The following is a 20042-nucleotide window of genomic DNA, read 5'->3' as shown; positions in this document are numbered from 1 at the left end:
TCGTAATATGTGTTGTTTTATTTTTCAAAACCTAACATAATAGATATAAGTGTTATCCCCAAAATTGTTTAAAAATGTTTAAACGTTACAAGAGTAATGAAGGTTGGATTCCAAAAAATAACATAGTTGACATATGTACAGTCAGCTTCATAAATGTGTTTACATCAAAAAAAGTTCAGAAACTACTGTAGGTTTAAAAATTCCACTTATCCGTAAATAACTTATATTTTTGGACAGCACAGACAGACACGCATACATATTTTATAAACTAAACGTATACAAATTTCTGTAGCTTGATAAATGTATACAGCGGACTACAAGACGATAAAATTTAAACTTGTATCTTATCAGAGAACAGTTTGGGTAGTTTCTGCCAACACTCGTAGTAACGTGCGTCTCGTTTCTGACATGTCTGCAGCCCCCAACGTGTGATGGCCATACTCAGAGATGATTCGAACATAAACGCCTGTAATACATAAAAATAATCCTTGAATGGAAAACAATACCTGAATATATGTGAAATCTACAAGGACATAGAAAATAGCACGAAATAAGAAGCAGTACAAAAAGGATCTTGTTAGACTTTTTACAGGAGGGCGTTAGTGTGCAGTTATAATTTAGTTTGACTTATGCCCACTGGGTCAGATATACTTGTCGGTATATACGTGAAAACGAAAGAAAAGACTACTACGATGACACTTCAAAGGCGGGAAAAAGAACATTTTTCGATCTTGCGTGGGAATATACACAAAACATTTATACTAAAACATACGATTGAGATGTTTTTGCAGTGCGAACGCCCGGTAATACAAACCTGAGTGCCAACTGCGATCTTCTGAGGTGATAGTTGTGCATTAGACGCGCCTTCAAAGCACTGCGCGTCGGGTCCGTGAGGCGTCATCATAGAGTGTAATGATGCTCCGCCCGCAAGGAAACCGTCCTCTTTCGCTTCATATGAGCCCAGAATAAGTCCCATGAACTCGCTCATACAATTCCCTTGAATAAGAAACATCGATTTAACACATATTCCTTGAAAACAAGACATAACAAAGAATTGAGTCAAGATCAGTCAACATTTCGACTTCTGGTTTAGGCATGAATTGTTAGGATTGGATAAATTTATCCACGTTATACAAATTGTAACAAAACAAGTCTTACGGTGATAATACGGAGGTCTGAATGTATTTTCCTGCACTGACCATCGCGGCGGGAAAATAACAAAGTCAGCGATCGCCACGCCGGGCTTTGTAGACTGACAGGTCAGTACCGTGAATATGGACGGGTCCTAGAAATTTGAAAGATATAATTTGTGGTTTTTACAATAACAAAACTATAATTTTTTCAATCTTAGAATTAATAATATTCCATAGTTTCTGTATTATTTACAATAATTCAATAAATACTCACACAATGGTCAAATGATACAGAATTGATGACCATGAATTTGCTGAGATCGTATTTGTAGGGCACGTAGTTTCCGTGCCAAGCTACTACGTCGAACGGAGAATGGTTCTGTACCGCTTCAAAAATTGTCCCTTGATATTTGTTTATTATTTTAAATCCTGTTGAAAATTAAATCATTTTAACAACGATAAAATCATTGCCACAATGTTAAACGAGAGAGAACGAAGATATAGTTGAGGTAAAGTGCAAGAGAGAAGAGAATACCTGGTATGTCTTCGTCGTGGTAGCAAGCAACAGGAGTTAGAAAGTCTCTTGGGTTTGCCAAACCGTTTGCTCCAATGGGTCCTAAATCAGGCAGCTTGAAATGGCCATCGAATACTTCTAGAATGTAGCCCCTGAAATTATTTTTGGAATCACAATGGTTTTATTCATAAACAGAATCAACAACGTAAAAATATATTTCTTACCGGCTAGGACCATCCACTTCGACAGCGAATCTCATGCCGAGCTGTATCACGGCTATCTCGTTTGGAGATATCTTCATTATCCCGAATTCCGTAGTTATTTTCAGGTTTCCTTGTTGCGGTACTGCAAAAACAATTAACATATATGATTGCTTCTACGTCTATATCTCGACAAGCGATAACAAAATTGGAGCTTTAAACCTAATCGGTTTAGTCGATATTGAATGAAAATCAAACGAAATATCAAATCAATAGTTTTTACCTATCAGTAGATCTCCATCACTGCTGTAAAAGGCACTCTTATCCATAGATGAGTTGCACAGGTAGACATGTATGGCCAGACCGTTGCGTGCCCGCGGATCCCCCGCGCCACACACCGTGTGCAAACCTTCAACGAAGTTGACCTTCTGATCCGTTGGCGGGATGTCAAAGGGGAGCCAGCGAGACTAAAAAAATTTTCTGAATAGTAATTTCTTTTTTCAAATTGCTTCAACAATTTTAGAAACAATAAAGCATTACTTGATTAGGATCCGGTTCCGCTTCATCCCAGTTGTGGGTAAGATATTTAGCGATATCCTTTTTTTGGAATGGCTGATGTACGACGGATGGACGAATTCTATAACAATACACTTTTTATATTATTATATTAAGAATTAGTATGACAAATTAATTCTCTATCTAAGTACTTCAAATGCATAAATATTGTTCCCAGTTTAGTAAATTCGCTGCTCAAATAAGTACAAAATATTGCTCCAGGTGAGGCTCGAACTCACAACCCCGGCATTGCTCACGAACACTGTCCTATAAGTACCGTGCGCTAACCAATTGCGCCACTGGAGCGTGTCGTATTTCATCAACTATTATATACGTATTATAAAACATATCTCAGCTACTTTGAAACCGCTTTGCAAGTCAAAAATAAAAACAATAAGTGCTCTTTCGTATTCACTAACTTTTGTCCACTAAAGTTTGATCTGTAAAACTAAAATTCGAAAGAAAAGAATACCGTATGCCGGGCTTAATAATCTATTGAACTTTGCCGCTCAGTCTATTTGACGGTTTGCAAATACGCAAAACCCAGCTATTGATATTCTCTACTCACCGTGAGCCAAATTGATACGTTCGAAGTTATAGTTAACTTCGAGCTTTCGGGCCGTTATAAAGTTAGAATCTGTAAGAAGTTGTGGAAAGATTGCTATCATTACCTGTAGAGCCAGGATCGTTTGTTATCATTCCGTGGTGCGGTAAATGCGGACCCTGAGAGTTGTTCAGCGTAGAGACCGTACGGGCAACGCTGTGGGGAATTCTGACCAACCGGCAGTGCACCCGGACGACGCGGGTCCTCGGAACTGAACTCTGATCCGAAACCTGACAGGTACTGATGACAAGTTGGTATATTATCAGTGTAAAATATTTGATGTATCAATTTATTAAAATAGACAAAAAAAACTTATAGAAAATAAGAAATATAGTCAATCTTAGTTTTACCGGTTGTCACGGAAAATGACGAGCATCTAAAAATCGGTATTATAAGTTCTGTCTAGAAAATTCGATTATTCTATAATTTAAAAATTCATATTTAAATTAAATGAATCGTTTTGTGTCAAAAGGCATGCTAAAATAAATTTTATGGTTACTCTGATAAATTATCTTTCGCGAACAAATTTCTGTACAAATAAACATTTAAGATAACTGCAGATTTAATCAAATAATACAAACGTAATTACTTACTTTTAGCTCCGACATCGCGGGGAGACTAATCTCTGCGTGGAGATGTAGTATACTGAGGCTATCAGGACGGCTGCAGGTATGCTAATGTAGCTTGTTTGTGTTCTCGACAACTTATCAATCAGGTTTTACGCAGTTAATTAACACGATAAACTGCCCTTTATTTTAAGGGCCCATAAGTAAATCATCAGATAAATGCTTTCTTTTTCGTTATCATATTTAGTTAATTTAATTCTCAACAGTTCGAAATCAACGGAATTTTGTATTGCATATATGGACCTATACCTACCTATACCTTTGCGTAACGCAGACTATTTACGATGTTAAATTATGTTATGTTTGATTTCTTTATGATATTGTAAACATGTTTTGATTGTCAATTGTCCTTCGAATACGTATAAACAAATCAGTTTTTATAAACAATCTCAATTGTAATGGAATCGTTAATTAAGTAGCCTTAACGGTTCCGAATCGCATCATTTTCACCAATTCTAAAGGTTGTAACGTAAATAGCTAGTGAATTTTTTATAATAATTGTTACCGCAGTAATGCAACTCTGGTTAATTTTTTTACAATAATAGATTACTTGTTTTTATATCTGAGTTTTGTCGATATATTCTAGAAATATATAAATTTTATTACTTATGGAATCTCTGCAATGCAACATATCAAGTCTGCGCTAACTGGTTGTGGACGAGAGGTGTGTTTACGTTGTCTATGTAAAATAAACTGGTTCCAATCTATATTAAAATTATGTCGTATTTTACTCCTATAAAGCTGTTTATACATTTTCAATATTGTTACAAATTATTGCGAAATATATAGTTGTCTACATGAGATTCTTTTTTAAAAAAAAATCATATAAAACTACACTTTACGCACAGACTTGAAAGAATGTAGAAAAAAGCTAAACGTAATATTTAATTTACATATATTTAAACACTTACTAGTAGTAATAATTTAATTGTAAATTGTATGTTAAAAATGTATTGACAAGGGTTTCGAGGTTAAATAAAACATCAAAAAAAGTTCGTGAAGTTTATATTCGATTATGGAAACATATTTGAGTACAGTTGCTTGTAAAACCGACGCGACTAACATCTACATGGAATATACAATGTAACATGTTACAAAGTTTCATGACAAACGTTACGGCACGTTACAAAGTCACATGACATAAGACATTTATTGTGCATGAGAAGAATTGTAACATTCTCCACTTATTTGTGATGTCATGAAAATTTGTAACATTGAGTTTATAGCTTCTACAATATATTGTAAGTTATTAACATTTATTATTGTTCTTATTAATACTTCACATGCTACAATTCAAGATATTAGTATTATTTCAATTACAATCATAATAATTACAGGACAAATACAAATAGAGGCAAGAAACATAACCTTTGGGTCGTAACAATTTTTTTTAAACATTTTTCTGTAACATCTATTTTGAAAGCTTAAATAATTTTCGGAGTTAAATTATAGAATGTTCTATTGATAATAGATAAATATCGTTTTGTATATTACGAAATTATCCCCATATAAAGTACAATAAAACTTGTAAACATTGAAAGCTAGACAAAAACTTATTATGCTTAAACGATAACTTACTCAACACTAATCACAGTTGCCGAAACAAGGTACCGAAGCATTTACACAAACACAACCGTACAATGCTCCCTATAGTATGAGCTTTTCTGTATAAACGTTTGCAAAGACATCATTTTTCTGTACTAAAATAGTATATTGTTTTTTTTTACCACCCTACAATGATAAAGAACTGTAGCTATTTAATAAAATGTTTGTAACAGCTGTTTAACAAAACCTATAACTTTAGTTGTTAAATTTAAAGTATCATAAACTACAATTTTGCATGATTCATATATTTAAAAGATTATTGAGTATAATTTATATGTTTTTATAGACACAAAATCTCATACTAAAGCGAACAAGATACATACATACATATAATACTATCATTGAGTACATCACAAAACACTACATCTTTAAATATAATTTTGGCTAAACTTCATCAGGTAATTTCATTTCGTATATAAATTAAAATAAATAAATCACTGGGATATAAATCATTTCGTTCGTGTAAAATAAAATTACACTAAATATCGCGTAAAAGTACCTCAGAAGAAATTTTCATAAATCATTAAAAATTGTAACGTAGTAATATTATTGCATTAAAATATTATTTTAATTTTAATTGTAATAGTATTCAAATATTTTATTATTAAGTACACATATACAACCATTTAAAAAAAGAAAATAGTAAAAAAAGTATAAAAAAATGTATTCTTAAGATTATTCAATTCTATTATGCAAGAAACTGATGGTAAAGGAATCAAAGGTTATGATTTACAAAATTGAACCTTAAGACAAAGGATAAGGTCCGGCTTCTGAGGCACGCTCGATTCAATATCCTATCCTAGACATACATTAATATCACATGGCCTTTACAACAGCCTGATAATACAAATACACGATACCTGATGTAGATTGATTTTAGTATGAAAACGAGAATAAAATAATTGTTCTAAACATAAAAATATGCATTAAAAACGATTCAAAGAAGCTTTTAGCTAACAAAATTGAACGCATGTGTTTCTATGAGTTCACACTACCAAAAAATTAACATGTTTTTGCGACTGTTACGGTAGTCTTAACTCAACTGAAAACAAGAGGCAGTGCTTGTGCTCCAGCCCGATAAAGTCCTTACCAAATATTGCAACCACAATCCCACCTGATAACAACAATCTGCCCAAACAAGCAATAATACCAAAAAATAAAGCCATCAAAATATGATAGGCTCATTTAGATAACAATACGATAGGAAAAATTCGTAATCAATTGAACATTAAAAATCGAAAATGTCTATTACTAAACGAGCCTATTATATAAGAACGGCTATAGTCAATAATAAAAACAACGAAACCATTAAAATTAGCTTTAAAATAATAAAGCTACAAAAGGCTCCGAGAACATATGTTCGTATCAATTTTAAAATATCCAAGCCAAGCCAGCGACTATCACTCAAAGCAGTCTTATTGCTTCAAAACTTTCGAGTGAACTTGTTCATTTTCCATCCACTTGAACGACCACATAACCTTAATGAAGTTAACAAAGAAAAATATCAAATACTTCCAAAAGTATCTAGAATTCTATCAAATCCTTTAAGAAAGAGCGGGAAATAACCTTTTCATCTATTGTGACATTAATATAAGAATCATCCAAAGCAGTAAAGCACTATCAATATATACAATATAAACAGTTGGTTTCCACTGCCGTATGAGCGTAAAGATATTGCCAATCCTTATCATTCTTTTATGATTTTGTAAACGCGTCTTACAGCAGTGGATATCATGTTTCTGATATTTTGCCTTCATCGCAAAACGTATACGTTACATACGCGCGTAAGAACGTATACGTATTTGTCAAATATGCGATGACCCTAAATACTAAATTGTGATGTAATTGTGGAATACATATTACTATTTAAATACTACAAAGCTATAGAAAAACTTAAATTAATAGGTACTTATTCGATATTAACAGTCTACGCGTTGCCGAGATCAATATAGGGCATTGAAGGTAACTGATTTATTATTAAGAAGTATCGTTTTCTTTTTAATACACAACACAAATGTTAAGAAAGTATTGATTTCCTTTTCTTAAATTTAATAGTAAAGTATTGTATAGTAAACAAAGTTATTTATTAATATTCATTATTCCAGTCCATAGAACGATTCCAGCTCTAGTTTCGAACTGGAATAATGCAAACTGGGCCTATAAAACAGCAAATATTATTTCATCAATGCTAAACTAGATTTATTAAAAGATATAATCTTAAATCCTGGGTATTTTACCTATATTTCGATAATATAAAGAATTCATTTATAAAACTAAAATATATCACAATAAAACAATAATAAATAACATTGGGAACACATACTCATTAAAATAATCGAATTGTTTATAAATCATTAATTAAAAAATCAATAGAAATTATTGTTATTGTGACCTAACACTACGAAAATGTTCCAACCGCCTATCTAAATACACAGACATACCTTATATAGCTTTTATCGTACTATAATTATTATTCCTTATATTAAAAAGCGAACGTTACAACGAAATTACACAGAGTATAAAGACTTTTTTAATCTATGACGTTCAAATTGACAGATGTATTTTTAAATATCGCAGAACTAAAATACTTTTGCAATCTAAGATATAATCAAATTTTTGTGAAACAGTTTTTTTTTACCATAAGTGAAGTTACTAACTTACTTTTTGCCATATTTCTGAGGTTTTATACAAATTATTGATATTTCTTTTTGAATGTAGTATTTTAACATGATGTTACGCGGTATTAGGCCTTTATAATTTTCTTATATATGGATTCCGTGCAATTCCGTTGTAACAGTTTAGTTATTAAGAATAACAGTAAATTGTGCTCAACACTTGGCCTCTGTTTAACAGGGGATTGGCATACAATATACAAGATATTATGCGATTATTGAGTATTATTATAACGAAGCTATAGTCACAATAAAGTGGCAAAATTCCATGATCTTAGTCACTTCATATTGCCATAAATTGTCATATTACGAGAATTTACAAGTCATGTTTAAGGCTTTTTTTTACTAATCCATTGAAAAACAATTATATGTAGCTACCGACATTCACCATGTACAGTGTTACATCGATTATAAAATGTAACATCCATTTAAAATTGTAACATTCATTAGAAATTGTAATATCCATTAGCATTTGTAACATCGATTAGAAATTGTAACATCAATTGATTATTAATGATTTAAATCTAAATCTGATTCTAGTTATTGCATTAATTGGATAATATCTGTTTCGCCTACATTAACTTTTTTTTACATTTATGTCTTATGCTTAAGAGCAGGTGCACACCTTTTGACTAAATTATCGCACAACTGTGATGCGATTGTCGATAACTTTGCAGCAAATTTATCTGTTGTTTATATGTTTAGTTTCACAACTAAAAATGGAGTAATGAGCACACCTACGTATAATCTCATAGGAATCAACGCAAGACTAAACAGTCAAAGGTGTGCGCACGTTCATGTCTTGGTAAAATCCTTGTCTTACCTGTCTTGGTGATGCCTTATACATTTTAGTTGTCTTGGTAATATTTTTGTCTCATACGTGTTGTCTTGGTAATGTATTACCTTGTCTTGCGCAGGTATAAGGCGGGTTAGTGCTGTGCGGGCAGCATGTGCGCCCAGGCCGCCTCGTACTTGGTGTGAGCGACGCTGCACGCTGACTTACAAGCCTCCACCACGCTCAGAGGGAACGGCTCGCTCTGGTAATATAACAGATGCCATTAGTAATACGGTAATTTATTAAGCATCTTGTATAAGTACTATCAGTAATTCCTAAATATTTAGGAGGTTATTATTTTATAGTTGAATTTGTTTCTTATAATACTCTATAAAATATTTATTTAAGGAAAATTTATAACAACTGTACTAATATATACCATCATTCATTTATTGAAAAAAAAAAAAAAAACAAATAAATCAAACGACTGTAGTACACTAATGAACACTCTTGAGGAATACAAAACAAATGTAATGACTTTATAATAAATCAGTAGAAATCGGTAACGTGCCGGAGTAGCGCAACACTAGATCATTGCCATACATGTCCCGTCACTATAAAATTTGTCAAATGACATTGACAATGTCAAAATATTAAAAATAAGCGCGCCAATCATGGCGGGAATCGATAGATTGAGTAAAAGTACAATTTTACGATTATATTATACCAATGTGATTTTCGATTTTTCCGAAATTCATATATACATAATTTACCCGACGTTCTTGCGGTGAAGGAAAACATCGTGATGTCTGTACTTATCGGCGAAGAAATTCAAAGGTATGTGAAGTCATCCAACCCGCAGTGCAGCGTGGTTGAGTATGGCCTGGTGACCCTAATTTGAGGTCTCCGAGCCCCTCAATGGAGACATATAGTGAGTTGGTGGTGATAATCATATTGACTAAAAGTATTACAGTGAGGCTGCAGTAGGCGAGCTCCAGCGCTGCGATGAGCCGCTCCAGCTCCGCGCCGCTGGCCAGCACCAGCGCCAGCCCCGCGCCGCGCTCGCGAGCTTCGCACACACTCCACTCCTATACACAGATACATAGAACAATTCAAGTTTTCTACTTGTACTCTCGCTCAAAGACTTTACCGGCTGATGATCAAGAGGGGATGGGGCAAATTTTTTTTATTATTCCATAGACTTAAGTAAACCTGGCAAGTCTATTTCATTTATGTATGTGGCTCTAAAGGAATTGTAGGCGTCCAAGTATACGCGACTCCGTCTAACAAAATAAAAAAAGCTTTATTAGTTGCCTATGAGTTCTTCTAGATTATGCTCTACATCTATGCCATTCCATCAAAATCCATTCAGCCATCGTACAAAAGTTGAGTGGATTTTTATATTCTCATTCTTTAATAATTAACAAAATGTTATAAAACGGGGATTTACACATTTAATTCTCGGTTGTATTACTTACCAAACAGCACCAATTCTCGTCTGTATCAGGAATCTTAAACGCCGTGAGATTTTTGATGAATCCGCAAGCCAATATTTCAATGTCCGTTCTCATATCTTCTATGTACTCTGGAAACATAATGTATAATACGTTACAATAATAAAAAAAAAACTTTTATTATATAAATAATCGTAATTTTTATTGTGTGCATTAAACTCAGTAAATTGGAAAAATAATTCCATCATTGTTATAGCATAAGTATATCTTTATAACTGTTGATATAACAAAACATGTAACAATAGCGTCAATAAACTTTTTATAACTTTGTTTATTTAGTAAAATGCATCTATTCGTGTTACCCGTTCAAGGTCATTTGCGCGCTGCTCAGCGCCGACAAAAACCGATATTTTCATTATTCCAGGTACAAATAAGTGGTAATTAATGATTCTCTTCATTAATTTTTAATTTAAAGTTACTTTTGATATCTTGTTTACAGTAAAATATTTCAAGAGTGAATTACTATACAAACTAATGTAAATAAACTGTGTATTGACAACACAGTGACGCCAAAATACATAAGTCACTACACTTCGACCAATAGCGGTGCGTTTTAAAACTTAAAAAGGGAATTTAAAAAAGAAACTTTTTAATGATTAAATTTCGCTTCTAAATACCATTATATTAAAAGAAATATTTATATGTATGTTTTTATAATAATAAAGTGTACTTAAAAAAGTTTGACCCAATTTGGCGTTATATGCATATTGCCTACTCACAATTTGATGAACCAGGCCCTAAAAGAAGTAGGATAGTAAGAAATCTGTTAGTTACCTTTGAGTAGTGCATCAGAGCCTCTATCCTTGAGGTACGCGGCCGCGCCGGCTACGAAGGCGGAGTCCAGCGTGTCGCGGACACTGACCACCTCGTGCGCGGTGACCAGCACGGTGCAGGCGGGCGGCGGCGCGCCAGACCGGGGCTCTGCCTTCTTAGCGCCGTCCTTCTCTTCTAATGCCTATATAGTGGTAGAGCCCGCTTTAACAACGCTGTAGGCTCGCTTCACGCAATACCACGAACATAAGACAGGCGTGAAAAGCAATTCCGCGTAGTCTGATGTGAAGCCAGTTTTTAGTTCTATATCCACTCTTTTTTTATAAGGAAAGGATGGGACGGCAAGTGTAATTGACGGTGGAGACGTATAGGAAGGGGAAATATTCTATTCATGTTCGTCTCCTCTGTGGATTATAGGCAACGCATCTTTAATTGCGAATAACCATAGGCAGCGGTTGCTTCGCCATTTCGGCAGATTCAGACAGTCTGCTGCTCGTTTGCCAACATATGATATAAATAACTAAAAAATAACATATTTTTTTGCTACAATGGACTCCGTCGAATAAAGGGTTAACACGTCCAGTACCACATTATCACGTACTAAATTGGACTTACAAGAGTCTATGGCATACAAAGTGTTAAATCGCATATCTCAGGGTCACCCTTAATTTAGATTTATTATGAGAAATCTATGAATGAGAGGTATTAATTACCTGTGCTGCATGCAGTAACAAGGACTGCAACCATGAGGACGCGGTGGGATCATCCGGTGCTGCCAGTAGCAGCCGGCTTGCATCTCCTAATGCTATCTCGAAGCAATGAGGCCGACGTGTAGAGTCCACGTGACGTCGCACACCCACTACTGAGCGGAGCGCGATGTTGTGCGGCAAGGGGGAGCCGTCAGGTGAGTGCGGACCCCAGTGGAGCACGCCCGCTCTAGTGGTAAGAGGTCTTGTTATAGTGGCCCATATATGTCCCGTAGAATGGAAGATGTAGCAAAGAATGGTCCCTGCATATTATTTTTTTATTCCTATACAACAAAAGTATTTTATTTTTGACCGACTTCCCAAAAGAAGGAGGTACTCAATTCGTCTGTATGTTTTTTTTATGTGTGTTACGTCATAACTCCGACGCTAGTGGACCGATTTTGATAATTCTTTTTTTACCCGAAAGGTAATGCTTGCAGGTGGGTCCCATTTTTGTGTTGACTTACTTTTGTCTGTGAAAGTTTGTTTTTTTAATTTATAATGTAACGCCTTTGTTGTTATAAAAAACATTATTTTTATAACATGTCTTATTATACCAGTGGACATTTACCTCAATAGTAATCAGTCATTGATTTATTTATTGTATAAAGTACCATAAGGTTAACTGTATTTTAACCTTAGTATAAAAATATCTACATTACTTTTTCTTAACTTTACCACATTAACATTTTGCTTCTCAATTTCTCTGTCACTTTACTTTCACACCTCCTCTAAAATAAACATTCTTAACTTTATCCCTTCTTGTCACACACATCCATCTTCCCACGCACATAGCCAGTTGTCGATAGAATATTTAAATACCTCAGTAAGAAGTAGCTAGGCTCAAATCGCCTGCTCTTATCTGTCCTGCACATCAGGTAGCCCTCCAGCGGCGGCGCGAACGCCCCCGGGGCTTCAATCAGCCTGTCCCCCGCGTCACCCGAACACGCCCGCCCGTAGTACAGGATCTCTGGAATCTAAACATTTGCATATTTAATAAATCTCGAAACAACTAATTGTTAAAGAGATTTTAAACGTTTTAGTGTAAGTTATCACTGCCGCAACAGACCAAACAAAAACATGTCACTATCTCAGTTTCTTAGACAAGCATTAGAGGGATGTCAACATGTTTTCGAATGAGTGTTTCGATAGTGAAAACCCACGGTTAATTAACGAATACTTGTATTATTCGAATAGTTGAGTTTAAATAAATGCTTAATAGGCTTCCTAGCTTTATTCTATTATTATTCTGTCTACACCAAATTAAAGATTAATAGTAAATGTTTACATAAACAAGTTATAAATATCGCAGTAAATACAATAAAAGATATCTAGTTCGTTTCGTATCGTAATTTCGTGGACCATGGGACGTTCTCCGTTACATTGACCCACACTCCGAGGTCACGGTATAGCAACATTCGGATTTAATTGGTCTCACAACTTTCCACTCTGTAATGACTAGAAAATATGGTTTTATTTGTTTTCAAACACTTTAAACACAATCAGTTATTTTCTATTGAATAGAAATGTTTATCATACTGAAAATACTTCAGAATTTATAGTATAGTTAGTTTTATTAAGAACTAGTTTTAGCCCTCGACTCTGTCCGCGCGGAGTTTAAAAAAAAACTTTGTATGTAGCTTATTTGTGTAGTTCTTCCAGACTATTTTCTACATCTGTGCCAAATTTCATTGAGATCCCTTTAGCAGTTTAGGCTACAAACTTTAACAGATATCCATCCATCCAAACTTTCGCATTTAGGATATTAGTAAGAAGTACGATGTGAGTTTTGCTCTGTCAAAAAATGATAAAAAATACGGATTTTAACAAAAACAAAATGTTAAGTTTATTTACTTCAACTAGAAGACTGAAATTTTAAAGATATATCTTTTTTTGGAATTATGACGTCACACTTTGAAGCGTGTTGATGTACATTCTGTTTTAAAACTCTTTAATTTCCGTAAACATTAACGTAAACAGCTCACTAGCTATAATTCATTAAAATAATGCATCTAAGGGGTACAGTCATCGTCGCGTGAGTCACAAGGAAATATTCCAGCGGACACTCATTCTAATATTACACTTGAATAATTCTATTTATGGTATTTACTTGGCAAGGCAAGGGGAGAGATACTGTATTTTTATTTTAAACGAATTACACTTGCTAGTGATTTATGCGTCTGTGATGTTAACTTCGAATGTTTTGTACGCAATTTACTGAGAGTAGGAGACGCATGTGAAGAAAAGAGACAGAACACGACTTTCTTTGGTTTTTTTGGCATATTTACAGACTTCATAGGATATCTAGATATCAAGAGCTTTAATTAAACTAGGGTTGTTTATAAAATTAAACAATAAGTATTGAAAACTAAGGATTAAACAGTGACTAGGAGAAACTTGTTAGACTTCCTTATAGTATAAATGCTTGACATGGTTCTATTGTGTCGGAACTATTATGTAAAAGTGCATTGACCTTATCTGTAAGGGGAATAATCTCCGTCGGTTTAAGAAAAGAGAATTATAATCTTTAAATCCCAAATCTTAGTTTACAATATGACTAGTTAATAACGAACTACATAGTTGGTCGATGATATATTTGAGAATAACAAAGGTAAAAAGTTGTAATTAAAAACATAGTAGAGTCTATATTTTTCTACCGATTTGGACTGTTATGAGTCTTTGTCATGAACATTTTAATTTAAATCTTATTTCTTATTTAATATTCTAAATGCGAAAGTTTAGATGGATAGATGTTTGTTAGAGTTTGTAGCCTAAACAGCTGAACAGATCTTGATGAAATTTGGCATAGACGTAGAGGATAGTCTGGAAGAATACATGGGATATTGATTTTTTTTTTAATTCCACGCGAACAGAGTCGCGATCGAAAGCTAGTAACGTAACAAATTAATGCAATAAACGGCAAAAGACGGAATTCTTGACCCCTTTGTACCTCATTAGCGTTACATACCCTCAAGTTGTTCTCTTATGTTTTCTATATAAATTATCGGGGTTCATTAAATGGCGAGTCGTCGACCTACTTTCTGCAGATTTAAATTATTACGTAAAGCTTGAAGTTCCTCACGAATGTGTTAAATGGGTTTTTAAAAAGTTAAATAACGCCTTTATCTGATTTTTTGTTGGCACCTTTCACGGTGAATTTGTACAGTTTAAAGGCGAGTCATGCAAAAGTTTTTTAGGTACGTAATATTAATGTTTTCTAATTTTTATTGCGTACTATAATTCGCCCGCGACTCCGTATACGGATAGCGTAAGTTAGCTTATTTTTTTTTCAGACTATCCTTCTTCAGCAGTTTAGTCTACAAACTCTAACAAACATCCATCCAATCTATAATTTCGTTTTTATAATATTACTTTAATTTGAAGCAAGACATAAGTCAGTAATACTGATTGACTTGACCTTTGGTAACAAAATCGTACTGGCATGGGACATATTAACACTATTATGTTTAAAAAAAAAAACTATTTACGGCGGTGTCCAGTTTGATAAACATTGTTACGGATGTGGCCTTCAAAGGCATTCGTTACGCTTTCATTTTCGTAGATTTTATACGATTATACCACTTAGAATGTTAATTACCATACAACTTTTAGAATGCAAGAAAAAGAAATTAAAAAGCGCTAAGATACAGCGCAATAATACAGTTGTTATTTTTGAAAAAAACTTCACATAAATTTTAACTAATACTGACTAATTCCTTTACTGTCATCTATACTATTATAATAAAGCGTAAACACACACTTCTTTGTTGCCTAAGATGTCAGCAATCACAGCATAGTTTTGAATAGTTCTTTTTTTAATAAAAAGCCCTACACTTATGTCACGCTTTAGGCTATATATTATCACGCCATTAAACTTAGGGGGTACATATTTTGGATAAAAACCCTAATGTGGAAAAGAGACCATAAGTTGCTGCCAACATTAAGGAAGCAAGGTTGTCATCATGTCATGTCATTTTGACATTTGCATTTGATAATTTGACAAATGTAAACAATAAAATAAAATTTTCATGATTCTATGCGAATGAAGACGCATTGGAACAGCTAGTAGGAACGTAAAAGCGATTGAAATTTAATAGATCATTGTTTAGTTAGAATTACTTTTTGAATGGAAGAATTGTCTTAATACTTACCTATGTTCCATCCATAGTGACCTGTAGATAAAACAGCATGACCCACTTTAAGGATTAAAGTACGATTTTAACTAAGTACAGCTATTCTGCTTACCCGTTTTTCATGTCGTTTCCTTGTAACAGCGGCGGCGAGTTGTTTGCATGTTAGAGGCAGCATCGCTGGAGGACGAGTTATACGCAGTGGCGAGGTTCTTGCGCTCCATTCCAGTGAGGAAGCCAGCCGAGCGCCCAGCGAACCCTCCGCGGTCACAACTGAACACGCTATGTTACCAGCGATGTCTATTACTTGGATGTACTGAGCTTCCGGACCCACCTGGGAGAAAATTAATCCAATTAAACTAGCTTTCGCCCGTGACACCGTTTGCGAGAAATTAAAAAAGAACCTGTTACAGACTATATTCTACATGTGTGCTAAATTTCAACAATATTCGTTAAGCAGTTTTGAAAATACGTAGTAACATCCATCCATCCAAGCTTTCGCATTTATAACATTACTTTTATATTATATTTATATTACCTTATATTATACTACATATAAGGTAATTTAAAATGAAAATATACCGTTCAAAGTCTATCTGCCACACTCACGAGTCTACAATCTATCACTAAACTAACACGTATTCTAGATTACATCTAAAAATCTCCTGAAATTATATTTACCGCAATAGCATCCAGTTCATTGTGAGGTAGCCGACATAAAAGTTCGTATTCCGTACCACCGGGCTTGAGATCTGCTACGTATAATGCGTAATCTGTGATGAACACTAACAACGGTGTCCACGAACCATCGTCCATGTTGTAAGCTGACTGTACTTTCATCATCTATAACAAACAAAATTATAAGAGACTAGCTTTCGGCCGCGACTCCATCTGCGTGGAATTAAAAAAAAACAAAACTAAGTAGCCTATGTGTTCTTCCAAACTATCATCGACATCTTTGCCTTTCATCGAGATCCGTTCAGCTATTTAGGCTACAAACTCTGACAAACATCCATCTAAACTTTCGTATTTATAATTTTAGTATGAAGTATGATTATTTGCATGAATAAGTCTATTAAACATTTGGATTAGTAATAATCTTACTAATATTATAAATGCGAAAGTTTAGATGGATGAATGGATGTTTGTTAGAGTTTGTAGCCTAAACGGCTGAACGGATTTCAATAAAATTTGGTAAAGTGGTGGGGGGTAGCCTGGAAGAACACATAGGTTACTCACTTTTGTTTTTTTTTTTAATTCTACGCGGACGGAGTTTTGGGCGAAAGCTAGTAGACTATAAAATGTATATAATACATACCCTATTCAATGTTTCATTAGGATATGAAAATAGCTGCAGCCTCAGTTTCTCGCTACATTCAATGGCGACGTTGTCTTCAAAGCTATCAAAGTATGAAGGCTCGTCGGCTGTCAGCAACCGCACAGAAAGCCTTTTGTTCTCCACAACCTCTTTGTCTATGAGACGCGACATCCTCTCAGCGGACATAGGAAATGTATCAGACACATTTTTAAAAGGATATATAATGCTAGGAAACTCTTTCTCCATACGTAATTTAAATTGGAAGAATTTATTGTTTCTAATTTTAAGTTCTAAGTCCTTCTTTTGGCAAACATTCTTCAGGTACCTATTGAGTAGAGCCGATTTATTGGATTGTAGTTTTTGGTTTGCTGGACTATCGAAAAATTCATCGTTAAAATCATCAGCACCTTTTAATGTCGAATTGTCAGTATTCGAACAGTTATCACTATTTGCCTGAGTTGAATCATCATTCTTTTGTACAGTAGAGGCGAATTTACGACTATATCTGTTTACGTTTTGTTTCTTTGGCGAGGACAAGTGTTTTGATACGCCGTTCTTTTGTTCTGTCTCGTCTTGAACATTTTTATTAAACTGCCGCTTCGGTGTTGATGTTTTACTAGATGTGTCATCACCTTGTTTCATATTTAATTCAGTCTTACTTGCACTTGTAACAATTTCCATAACCGGTGTGGTCTCAGGTATAGGGACAAATGTTTCCTTAGGTGCATCAAATGCTGTTTGAAATGTATCATGAACATAACTGTATGATACACCTTTGTGTTCATAAACTGTGCTCTCACAGTTAACAACGTATTTGCTTAAAGGTGGGAAGGCATCAGCTTTGTTGCCTAGTTTTTTATCAGTTTGTGCCTTCATATTCAATGTAAGTTTGTGACGGGGAGACCCTTCATTAGGAGTTCTATCTCCGGAAACAGGATTTTTAGAACTATTAGGTATTTGTTTAGGCTTTTCTACATTTTGTTGTGGATTGAGATTGATTTCGACGAAATCATCATCATCATCAATTTGAAATCCTGAATCAAGGCTTTTAGATAAATTTCTGTTTTGATTTACATCACAGGGTAGAGCTTCAACAACATTGTTTATTTCAAAACTAGTTTCTGGAAGACCTTTTTCAGGAATGAAATTGAAATTAAAATTTCTATAAAAATTCTTAAGAGAATCTATGATGTTGTTTGCATCTAGTAAACTAAGAACTTTATTATTTTGTTTCCTTTCTTCAACAACATTAGTTGTTATGTAACGTTTCTTTTTCAGAACAGACTTAACTGTTATAGGACTTTGTGACACTTCTAATGGTTTCTTCATTCTGTCATGATTTTGGTCTATATCTGCTTCAGAAAAATATGTTTTCCTCATAAATGCAACATGACCGTTGTTAGAAAATTCATCACATGAATAAGACTTTTGAGTTTTATCACATTTCCTGTGAACAGGTGATGTTTCCGTTTTATTGGAATGCGATGATGAGGAGTCGCTTGATGATGATTCAGAGTCACAGCTAAAATTAGAATCAGAGCTATTAGAATCACAACCATACAGCTTTCCATTCCGTGGTGCCACATTATTATTGTCTTTATCTTTGTTTGTATTAACATTATTTGATTCACGAGGCTGACAGTATTCAAATATACCACTTCTGTCATGTTTAGAATCACCATAACCGAGTATATCAGACATAGTTTGTTGAGCAACATCAGCTGCAAATTTTGGAGCCTGGTCACCGGAGGCACACCAAGAAAACCTATCATTAGCAACTGTATTCTTCTGTCTAAATCTATCACAGTGTGAGTTGTCTGGTCTATATGATATAAAGCCTCTCTCTATATGAATGTTATCAGTTTTAGTATTATTAAGAATGTCTTCATGAAATGAAACACGTTTCTTCTGTGAACTAGGTCCACTTTGTGACTTCTTTCTACATCTCCTCCTATACACTATATCTTCTGATAATGACTTCTTTGGTTCAGTAGTCCTCAATGCTGGCTTTCTTACCTCTTCAGTACTGACTTTTTCACTTTCTAAAGCTTTTAAAACCACATCAGGTAAATTTTCATACACTGGTGGTTTTTTGTTTGTTTCAACAAGTAATTCGGGAACAATATCATCGCGACCTACATTTTGGTTATCTATGTCACTGTTGGTCATGACACTGCTGGTGGTGCTTTTGATCATGTCTTGGGAACATGAAGGTAATGCATCGTAAATACTATCGCAAGCTAACTCCTCTGCACCAACAAGACTGTGGGTCATGAGGGCCTGACTTGTAGCTTCGGAAGCTTCGCTATCAAGGCACAAAACACCAGAATCACCAGGTGTGTCAGCTAAACTGCTTGTTGTACTTGACATCAAGTGAGAGTTTCCTTGCAAACACAGATCCGTAGGTTTTTCAGAGCATTCATCCTCTTCCTCCATTTTTATATAGGGTATTGTATCTTCACTACTTCTATTTATCACTGTCGCAATAACAGTGTCGTCAGGTTTATGACGACGTTTGATTTTATCGATCTCATTGCCTTTTATTTCTGTAGCTCTTTTGGTCGACATGACTGTTTGTGATGGTTAACAGTGATGTACAAGAATTTTTTGTACAGTAATCTTTATTATGATATAATTTCATTAATTACGATACACATTTTGTATTTCATTTTACATAATTCACATTAAATTCGCTAAAGTGAGACGAACACAAACTGCATAAAGCAGCCATTTATAACAATTTGACATTTTACTTGAAGCGTTTTGAAACACTTCGGGGAAAAATCAACTATCTTAACAGTTTTGGAAATTTTGTTTATTGCCTTATCAATTTGATGATTCTTCATTAAAATAATTTAATTTCCGATAAGGTTTTTGTA

General features: G+C 34.3%; 2 protein-coding genes and 1 non-coding gene across 5 annotated transcripts; all 3 read right to left on the bottom strand.

Annotated features, from left to right (window-relative positions):
• Positions 1-3: 3 nt before the first annotated feature.
• LOC106105210 (homogentisate 1,2-dioxygenase) lies at positions 4-3711 on the bottom strand. The gene is made up of 10 exons (XM_013285482.1): positions 3600-3711; positions 3074-3246; positions 2388-2484; positions 2131-2314; positions 1872-1992; positions 1669-1799; positions 1408-1562; positions 1159-1285; positions 815-996; positions 4-466 (listed from the first exon to the last, which is right to left on the bottom strand). The coding sequence occupies exons 1-10, from the start codon at positions 3612-3614 to the stop codon at positions 332-334; spliced, it is 1320 nt and encodes a 439-aa protein (XP_013140936.1). The 5' UTR covers positions 3615-3711; the 3' UTR covers positions 4-331.
• On the bottom strand, positions 2617-2708 carry Trnai-uau. Its single transcript is given in 2 exon segments — positions 2617-2652; positions 2671-2708. It is a non-coding gene; the product is annotated as a tRNA-Ile (tRNA).
• A 2120-nt stretch (positions 3712-5831) lies between the features above and the next one.
• Positions 5832-19886, bottom strand: LOC106105171. 3 transcript variants are annotated; one of them, XM_013285415.1, is made up of 10 exons: positions 17164-19886; positions 16527-16688; positions 15961-16179; positions 12538-12692; positions 11683-11905; positions 10973-11153; positions 10163-10269; positions 9656-9772; positions 8801-8946; positions 5832-8769 (listed from the first exon to the last, which is right to left on the bottom strand). In XM_013285415.1, the coding sequence occupies exons 1-9, from the start codon at positions 19729-19731 to the stop codon at positions 8839-8841; spliced, it is 3840 nt and encodes a 1279-aa protein (XP_013140869.1). In that variant the 5' UTR covers positions 19732-19886; the 3' UTR covers positions 5832-8769; positions 8801-8838. The 3 variants fall into 3 exon arrangements, with proteins under 3 accessions (XP_013140869.1, XP_013140870.1, XP_013140868.1); XM_013285416.1 differs by having other exon boundaries at positions 5832-8774; positions 8806-8946; XM_013285414.1 differs by having other exon boundaries at positions 5832-8946.
• Positions 19887-20042: the final 156 nt, after the last annotated feature.

Source organism: Papilio polytes, unplaced genomic scaffold (genome assembly GCF_000836215.1).
Source record: "Papilio polytes unplaced genomic scaffold, Ppol_1.0 DF823177.1, whole genome shotgun sequence".
Taxonomy (NCBI): domain Eukaryota; kingdom Metazoa; phylum Arthropoda; class Insecta; order Lepidoptera; family Papilionidae; genus Papilio; species Papilio polytes.
The sequence above is the reverse complement of the archived record's forward strand: the minus strand, read 5'-3'. Positions and strand labels throughout refer to the sequence as shown.